This window comes from Helianthus annuus, chromosome 10 (genome assembly GCF_002127325.2).
Source record: "Helianthus annuus cultivar XRQ/B chromosome 10, HanXRQr2.0-SUNRISE, whole genome shotgun sequence".
Taxonomy (NCBI): domain Eukaryota; kingdom Viridiplantae; phylum Streptophyta; class Magnoliopsida; order Asterales; family Asteraceae; genus Helianthus; species Helianthus annuus.
The window spans coordinates 11,176,098-11,186,251 of record NC_035442.2 but is presented as its reverse complement, the minus strand read 5'-3'; the positions used below and the strand labels follow the sequence as shown (position 1 = coordinate 11,186,251).

Here is a 10,154-nt window from a genome sequence, read left to right as displayed (position 1 = left end):
CCGGGATTTGGGTATTCGACATTGGCGCCATCCGTGGGACATCAGCCTGTCCAGTGTGTTCCCACATCAAACTCCGACGTCAAGGTAGCTTATCTCACCAGCAACAACATGGCAACCACACCCAACTCACATATCACCAGACAGCACAGAATGATCTGGATAGGGTTACTGTAGAAGACATAACCCATGAAGAGGTAACGAGAACCAGGTGAAAAACCCAGAAAGAACGGAGCATATCACTCCGGATTTTGTGGCCATGCACAGAGAAAAGTTAACAAAGTGTCTTGAAGATTTAAAGAGGCAAGAAAAGCTTGACAGCCTCAGGGCTAGGCTTTCTTTCGACACACCCTCCAACCAAGAAGGAACAGACCTTCAAGACAAGAACAACAATGGTGACCCACTGGAAACATTCATGACTGCCCTCAGGAAAATGTCTTCGGAAGAAAGGGAGGACCTCATCACGGGAAAGAAGTCGAAGGAAAAGGGGAAGGAAAAGGATAGCCAAAGTAATGATGGCCTGGATCAACCCTATCTACCACGGGATTTAGTTGAGGTCTCAAAGTTCAGACGAAGGATAGCAGAAGCACCAATGCCCCCCAAAACAAAGTTACCCCCAAACTTTGACCGTTACGACGGGACAAGAGACCCTGAAGATCATCTTCATGCCTTCAGGGGAGCGGGGCAACTTGGGCGGTGGTCCATGCTCGTGTGGTGCCACATGTTTGTACAAACCCTGACGGAGGGAGCCCGGCTCTGGTTTAACAGCCTCCCTCCAGGGGGAATCGATAGTTACGAAGAGTTAAGCGAGAAGTTCCTCAGGAACTTTGGTCAGCAGAGAAAGGTGGTCAAGAATCCAAATGAGATCCTCCACATAAGGCAGAGGGACAATGAGCGAATAGATCAGTATATGGAGAGGTTCGTCAAGGAGAGCATGAACATCAAAGACGTCTCGGAGATCATGAAGATAAGCAGTTTCATAAACGGGTTAAAACATGCACAGCTGTGCGAGAAACTGGGGGAAGAGTTCCCCCACTCATTTGACAACCTTATGGACAGGGTCAGAGCCTTTGTCAGAGGGAAGGACACAGTCAGCAAAGCCAAGGAGATGGACGTCACGCCTCAGAGGATCGCCCCAGCTACAAAGCTCCCCGACAAAGGTACACCTTACTCCCGAAAGCCCACTTGCACGACAGAACGAGGTCCTCATACTCCCCATACAGACCTCGGGGGAGGGGTCCCCCTCCTTACTCTGATAATTTCACCCCTCTCACCAAGACACCAAGTGAGATACTGGCCACTGAAAGGGTAAAGAACTCTTTCCCGAGGCCACCACCCATAAAACCCGGGCCAAAGGCACAACCAAACGAGTATTGTGACTTCCACAAAGGTTTTGGGCATAAAACCGATGACTGTATGTATTTAAAGAGGGAAATAGAGGCTGCGGTAAATACGGGAAGGTTGGCCCACTTGGTTAAGGAAATAAGGAGGGGGAGGGGACCGCAAGGGAAGAGATGTAAGGGAGCCTGGGAGGGCAGATGTTGACATGATTAGAAGGAGGAATGAATTCGATACCGTCCGGAGTGTAAAGGCCAGGATCCTGGGCTCCCCGGACTGCATGAAAGCTCCCATCCTTATGCCACACTTGGAAGAAAACGAAGTGCAACGACTTCCCCTAAACATCTCAGCCATAATAGCTGGCCACAAGGTGTCTCGAATACATGTGGACGGAGGGTCCGGTGTCGAAGTAATATACGAGCATTGTTTCTTTAGATTTGACAGGGATGTAAGAGATCGGCTCGAAGAAGACTCCATCCCCTTAGTGGGATTCAACAACAGTGTATCACACCCCCTGGGAAAAATCAGGCTTCCATTCACAGTTGGGGTAGGGGATCGGGTCCGAACGATAAACCTGACATTCACAGTAGTCCGGGCACCCTCAAAGTATATCTTAGGAAGACCTGGAATCGGGGACTTACAAGCACAGGCATCCACCCCCTACGGAGCTTTTGTGTTTCAAACACCGAAGGGTTTAGCCTGGGTTAAGTCCGCCTATGAAGTAATTTCTTCCGTATCCGAAGGAGAAGCACCTGAGAAGCCCCAGAAAGAGGGAGTAGAAGAGTGGGTCCTTTGCGACAGGTTCCCAGAACAAACGATCAAAGTAGGAAGTCACTTAAGTGACAAATGCAAGAGTGCCCTGAAGGAGCTGCTCCACAACATAGATGTGTTTGCATTTCAACATGGAGACATGACGGGAATCCCCAGGAGCTTAACTGAACACCGGCTCAACACCTACACATGGGCGAAACCGGTAAGACAGAAAAAAGCGAAGCATGGGACCCAACAAAAGAAGGGCTGCTTGTGAGGAAACCAGAAAGCTGCTCAGGGCAGGAATAGTCAGAGAAGTGAAGTATCCGTCCTGGATCGCCAATCCGGTCATGGTTCAAAAGAATGACGGGGGATGGAGGATGTGCATCGACTTCCAAGATCTAAACAAAGCATGTCCTAAGGACTATTATCCCCTTCCAGAAATAGACGTCCAGGTAGACTCGTTGTCTCAGTACCCCTGAAGTGCTTCCTGGATGCCTACAAGGGATACCATCAGATCCAGATGTCAATAGAGGACGAAGAGAAAACCGCCTTCATCACAGCCGAAGGGACATTCTGCTATACCAAGATGCTCTTCGGTCTTAAAAATGTTGGGGCCACATATCAGAGATTCATGAACACCCTGTTCAGGGAACAACGGGGAAGGAACCTGGAAGTATACGTTTATGACATTGTTATCAAAAGCCTGACGGAGACAGCCATGATAGATGACATAGCTGAGACTCTCAACGTTATGCAAGATGTGAATATGAAGTTAAACCCTGGAAAGTGCTGTTTTGGGGTAGAGGAGGGGAGTTTCCTGGGGTAGTAGTCACTAAAGGAGGAATCAAAGCTAACTCGGAGAAAACTCGAGTTGTGGCTGAAATGCGATCCCCCGGTCCCTGAAGGATATTCAACAACTGAACGGAAGGTTAATAGCATTAAACCGCTTCTTATCAAAGGTAGCTGACATGACTCTCCCTTCATGAAGGTGTTGAAGGACTGCCTCCAGACGAACAAGTTCAAATGGACCCCAGAAGCGGAGGCTGCCTTCCAAGAAATGAAAGCTTACATCTGCAAGCTCCCAACATTGGCCACCCAGTACCGGGGAGCTCCTGCTCCTATATTTGTCCGCTTCAAAAACGACCATAAGTGCGGTCATGATGGTAGAACGGGAAGGGAAGCAGATCCCCATATATTTCATCAGCAGAACACTTAAAGGCCCCGAGGAACGCTAGATGCCTCTGGAGAAGCTGGCATTAGCTCTTGTTTTCGCATCCCACAGACTCATGAGGTATTTCCAAGGGCACAAGATTACCCTGATGACCGATCAACCCTCCAAATGGTACTCAGGAGGCCAGAGCTGTCGGGACGGTTGGAGAAATGGGCTGTGGAACTAGGGGAACACTCTTTAGAATTTAAGCCCAAGACAGCCATGAAGGGCCAGATACTGGCCGACCTTTTAGCAGAAGTCCCCGAGGATGAAGAGAGGGAAATTTTAAAATGGGAAGCCTTGGAAAAGGAAGAAAGAGAGAATGAGGACAAGGCTGTGTGGAAATTACTCACCGACGGGGCCTCTAGTGAAGAAGGGAGTGGAGCAGGCATCACACTGATAAGCCCGAAGGGGTCGAACTGACCTACGCCATAAGACTGGACTTCGAGAACACCAACAACACCGCAGAATATGAGGCCCTCTTAGCGGGAATGAGGCTGGCACAAAAGATGAAAGCAGGGCATGTGGAGGCTAGCACCGATTCACAACTGGTGGTTAAACAATACCAAGGAGAGTATAAGGCTAAAGACAACACCATGGCTCAATACATGGCAAAGGTAAAAGAAACAACTAAGGCGTTCAAAACTTTCAAATTGGAATACATCCCCCGAGGAAGAAACAGAAAAATCTGATGCCCTCAGTAAGCTGGCCTCGTTGGCGTTCGACCACCTCGCAAGGGAAGTTAAAGTGGAAGTCCTGACATCTCCTTCCCTTAACACGAAGGAGGTAGCCGCAGTTGAGAATGCCCAGGAAACATGGATGACACCAATTATCAAGTGCCTCAGGGATGGAATCTTTCCCGAAGGGGAATGGGCAGCTAGGAGGTAAGGGTCAAGGCCCTGCAGTACGAGCTGATTGATGGGGGAGTTGTATCGAAGATCATATCTGGGTCCATCCCTGAAATGTTGTTGATATGGAAGAAGCTGAGTATGTGATTAGGGAGATGCACGAAGGGATTTGTGGAATGCATTCGGGCCAAGGACGATAGTAACAAAGGCAATGACATGCAGGGTTCTATTGGCCACGAATGTATGAAACAGCATCCGAGAAATAAGAAGTGTGATAACTGCCAGGTGCATGCACAATTGGACCCACCGACACAAACACCCCATGATACCAGTTTCAACGTCTGGCCATTCCAAAAATGGGCTATCGACATAATTGGGCCATTCCCGGAAGGTCCAGGAGGGGTCAAGTATTGTGGTAGTGGCCATCGATTATTTCACCAAATGGATCGAAGCGAATTCCCTTGGCAAAAATCACGGGGACAGATGAGGCGGTTTGTACTAGACAACATCGTCTGCAGGTATGGGGTCCAAAGAGCTGGTAAGCGACAATGGGCGTCCAATTTGCTGGAAGACCTTTCAAGCCATGGTGCGAGCAGAATGCACGTTCAACAAGTGTTACCTCCGTCATCCACGCCCAAAGTTAATGGATTGGTAGAAAGAGCTAACCAAAGCTTCATCAAAGGAATGAAGAAGACTCGGGAGAAAACAAAAAGGCTGGCTGGGAGGAACTACCATTCGTGTTGTGGGCATACAGGACCACTCCTAAAAGTTGCAATGGGGAGACTCCTTTCAGCCTAACCTACGGGACAGAGGCCGTCATCCCCGCTGAGATTAGGATCCCCAACTGTCCGAATGAGGCTTCGGAGGAGGAAAACGAGCGAGACTCAGGACGAAACCTGAACCTATTGGAAGAAAGAAGAGAAATAGCAGCGCAATCAGGAGGCCAAATACAAGAAGCGCTGGAAAGTTATTACAACGCCAGGATGAAAAGGCTCAACCTCGTCCCGGGGACCTAGTCCTGAGAGCAAATGAAGCCAGCCCTGCAGGAAAGCACGGAAAGCTAGGCCCCAACTGGGAGGACCTTACCGAGTCATATGGGCAAACGGCAAAGGAAGCTGCAAGTTGGAAAACACTCGAGGGAAAGGAGGTCCCCAGGACCTGGAATCTCATGAGCTTAGGAAATTCACATGTTAAGGGGCCTTGCTGATGTGTGTAAAATGCAACATATAAAACACATCAATTCAGGCATAAAACTAACCCTTTTTAAGTACTAATGTTGGAAAAAGAGTGTTTTTGTCTTCCTTTTGTATTTTCAGGATAAAATGAGCTCAAAATCACAAAAGAAGCAAAAAGACCACTAATTCTACCATAAATACAAGAAAAGGAACAAAAGTAGACTGCCCGGACCCTCAACGGCACCTCCCAAAGCAAAAAGGAAGAAACAGAGTCTGAACACGCCCCGTGTCCAGCGAACACGGGGGCGTGCCCAGGAAGCAGCAGAAAAGACAAACCAGTAGAAGCTTCCATTGCCCACCACGGGGCCGTGTCCAGCGAGCACGGGGGCGTGGTGAAAGTACAGCAGGCGCATTAATTGTAATTCGCAATTACAATTAATGAGGAGAGAGAGTGTCAGGCGGGCACGGGGTCGTGTCCAGCGGACACGGGGCCGTGTCCAGCCTTCTGTTCAGCCTATAAAGAGAGGAGCTTGGCTTCATTCTCTCTCATCCCTTGGCACACCACCTCTCTCACACCTCATCCACCACCCACCACCACCATAACACCATCATCCACCACCATCATCCATTGTCCATCGTAGAGTGTGTGAGTCGTCTCGGGATCCAAGATTGATCGTAAGAGTTCTTGACAATCAAGGCCATGTTTGCCTAAGTCTCTTACATCACTTGGTGAAGACAAGTGTTTAGTATAATACTTTTTATTTTTAATCTTTTGCACTTTTTATTTGGTTTTGTATTAATGACTTTAATAACTAGTTACTTATGTTGAAGGTGATCTTTCCTTATCGTTTGTCCGTGGTGTCTTGGCGTTATTTTACTGTCTATATAAAATAAAAGATTTTCACCATTCATATCTCCACGGTCTATATGGAGGTATGTTGGCTACCTGGTCGGGGGTTAAGGGAACGGTTTGGTAAGGGTCTTGCCCTTGTTCAGCGTTTAGAGGTCCTGCTTGGGACCTGGGTCAAATTTAGTAGGATCTCCTTCAATGCCCATAGGTATTGGATGGCGGGGATCCAAACTCTTTGACCCCCTCATAAGTTAACTACTATTAATACTATAACCCGGCTATTTAGGACTGTATCCCTGCTGACTCAGACTACTTAGTCGAGGGTAACGTCACCGCCAGAAGCGGGGCCTACCACAATTTGCATTAATAACTTAATTCATTATCTTTCAATAATCCGACCCTTTAGGATTGTATCCTTGCTGACTCAAACTACTGGGTTGAGGGTAACGTCGCCTTCAAAAGAGGGGCCTACTACAATAACTAAGATAATCTCTTAAACAAGTGCAAAAGTGCGAAAATAATCAAAGGTTATACTAATACACGTGTCGGATCCAAGTGATTCATCTTGTCTATCTGTTTTTATTTTATTTTTATTTTTCAGCATTTAGTTAGTTTTTATTTTTCTAAGTTTAAAATCATTATTCTAACTTTTTGATTTGATTAGACGTTGAGGATAAACCGGTATTAAAAGCTCTTGTGTCCTTGGACGACCTCGGTATCTTACCAACACTATACTACGTCCACGATGGGTGCACTTGCCCATATGTGTGTTTAGTGTTAGTAAATATCGTGTTTTATAAATTTAAAACTTGGCTAAAAGTGTAAAAAGGGCTTAAATATATATCTAAAAACATATACACACTCACGCACATCAAGTTTTGGCGCCGCTGCCGGGGACAGAAGGATTTTAAGAAAGCTTAAAATCGACGGCCTAATCAGTTTTTCAAAACCTTTTTAAAAAACGCGCGCATTTTTCTGCATTTTAGTTTAGTTTTGCATTTACAATAGCCTGAACACGGGGTCGTGCTCGCTGAACACGCCCCGTGCTGCATAATTTTAGAGTAGATACCCAGATACAGAGTCTGAACACGGGGCCGTGCTCGCTGAACACGCCCCCGTGCTCAACGTGACCAGTAACTTTAATTAAAACGCCCAGATACAGACCCTGAACACGGGGTCGTGTTCACTCAACACGGGGCCGTGTCCAGCTTCTGTTTCCGTCTTATTTTTGTTTTCTGGTCCCGAGACTCAGTTGTGGTCTGTTGAGTGATTCTTATGGATCAATACTCAAGAGGTTACAACTACACCTATGATGAGGATGATTATAGGGGTAATTATTGCACTAATTGTCGTAACACACGCTCGGTTCAATATAATACTTCATATCAACCATCCAATTCATTCAACCATTATGAGGAGCCCAGGTACGAGCCATCAACTTCATACACATCCTATGAAGACCAAAGGTATGAACCTCCTCCCTCATACTCATATTTTGAATCTCCAAGGTATGAGCCTTCATACTCATACTTTGAAGATTCAACATATGAGCCACCACCTTCATACTCTTATTATGAGGAACCATGGCGTGAACAACCCACCTCATATGAGTACTATGAAGAACAAAGTTTCGACCCTTATCCATCATATACTTACAATGAAGAACAATGGGGTGAACCATCTACTTCATATGAGTACTATGAGGAGCCAAGGATCGAACAACCGGATTCAAGCTTTGAGGATCCAAATTCTTTCAATCTCACCGAAGTGACCAATAGGATATTAGAACACATTAAAACTATCGAACGTTGCATAAAAGAATCTCGCGCAAGAGAAGAGCTAAAAAATGATAATAACGTAGAGATAGTTGAAAGTGTAAAAATGGAAGAACAAGAAAGTGAAAAACCGACACATGAGTTAAACAACGAAAATGGTGAGTCCGATAATGTTAAAATTCAAGAAGAGTCTAATTTTGAAGAAATTAACCTCTTGTCACCTACTTTCGAAAACCACTGTTTAATAACCCCTCATGCTAAGTTTTTAAAAGAGTTCAACACTAGTGCTAAAATCAAAGACTTAGTAAGTGTTAAGTTAACTAATGATCAAACCTCGCTAATAAAAGAAGACCCTTTTGAAATTAACATTACACCGGTTCCATGTTTCTTTCAAAATTCATTTATTAGTAATATCACCATCGATAAGGATCTTTGCGTTAACATAATGCCTAACTATATTTTTGAAAAATTAAGTGTTAGTGATTTTACTCCACTTCAAATACCCATTTTTCTATCCAATCGGAAAGTAATAAAATCAATCGGTGTAGTTGAAGATGTGTTGGTTCAAACGAATCAAATGGTAATCCCAACCGACTTCGTCATCCTAGATGACGCCCCCTTAGTCTTGGGAAAACCTTTTGTACAAACTCATAGAGCTTTGAAAACCGGAAATTCAACAATCTACCTCTTCAATTAGGGGCATTCAAAAGGAGCATAGATCTTGAGCGCTCAATGAAATATCCTTTTGGTAACAATGACCCCCTAATTGAAGATGAAGCTGAACCACCCGATACAACCAACGAAGAGGACCACTTTGTCGAGGAAGATATAGCCATAGAACAAACTTTTAAGGTTCTTGATCTAGATGAGCCACAAAATAAGGAGTCTTCTAAAGACCCACCCATTGAGCTCAAAGAACTTCCTAAGGGTTTGGAATATGCTTTTCTAGGCAAAGAAGGTAGTTTACCCGTAATTATTTCATCTAAATTAAGTAATATAGAAAAAGAGAAATTAGTTAACTTACTTAAAAAACACAAAAACGCGATCGCTTGGAAGCTTGTAGATATTAAAGGAATAAGCCCTTCCATGTGCACGCACAAAATTTTAATGAATGATGACTACAAGACGGTAAATCAACCACAACGAAGAGTGAACCCCAATGTTCAAGAAGTGGTTAAGAATGAAGTCATCAAACTACTCGACGCCGGACTAATCTACCCTATCTCCGATAGCCCGTGGGTAAGTCCAGTTCAAGTAGTCCCAAAGAAAGGAGGTATGACGGTAATAACTAACGAGAAAAATGAATTAATACCAACGAGAACCGTCACAGGATGGAGAGTCTGTATAGATTATAGGCGATTAAATGAAGCAACTAGGAAAGACCACTTTCCTTTGCCCTTCATTGATCAAATGTTAGAAAGATTATCCGGTCATAAATTTTATTGTTTCTTAGATGGTTTTTCAGGTTACTTTCAAATACCGATAGCACCAGAAGACCAAGAGAAAACAACTTTCACATGTCCCTACGGAACTTTTGCATATCGACGCATGCCATTCGGTCTATGTAATGCGCCTGCAACATTCCAACGTTGTATGGTCGCCATTTTCCATGATATGATCGAAAAGACAATGGAAGTCTTCATGGATGACTTTTCCATCTTTGGAGACTCATATGACCAATGCCTCGATAATCTTGAACGAATGCTATCCCGATGTGAGGAAACTAACCTCGCCCTTAACTGGGAAAAATGCCATTTCATGGTAACAGAGGGAATAGTACTCGGTCACAAAATCTCAAGCGAAGGAATGGAAGTTGATCAAGCAAAAATAGAGACTATTTCTCGATTACCTCCTCCATCCTCCGTGCGAGCAATCAGAAGTTTCCTAGGACATGCCGGATTTTATAGAAGGTTTATCAAAGACTTTTCAAAAATTTCAAGGCCTCTAACAAAATTACTTGAAAAAGATGCACCCTTCATCTTTGACAAGGAATGCAATCAAGCATTTCTAACCCTCAAGGAAATGCTAGTCAATGCACCTATCATGATAGCGCCAGATTGGAAATTTCCTTTCGAAATCATGTGCGATGCAAGTGACTTCGCTGTTGGAGCAGTCATGGGACAAAGAAAAGAAAAACATTTCCACCCAATCTATTATGCTAGTAAAACTCTTAATGATGCGCAAGAAAATTATACAACTACAGAAAAA

General features: G+C 44.8%; 1 protein-coding gene across 1 annotated transcript; it reads left to right on the top strand.

Moving 5' to 3' along the window:
* The first annotated feature begins 256 nt into the window (after nucleotides 1–256).
* On the top strand, nucleotides 257–1,309 carry LOC118482588. Its single transcript, XM_035978123.1, has one exon. The coding sequence runs from the start codon at nucleotides 257–259 to the stop codon at nucleotides 1,307–1,309; it is 1,053 nt and encodes a 350-aa protein (XP_035834016.1).
* The last annotated feature ends 8,845 nt before the right edge of the window (nucleotides 1,310–10,154 follow it).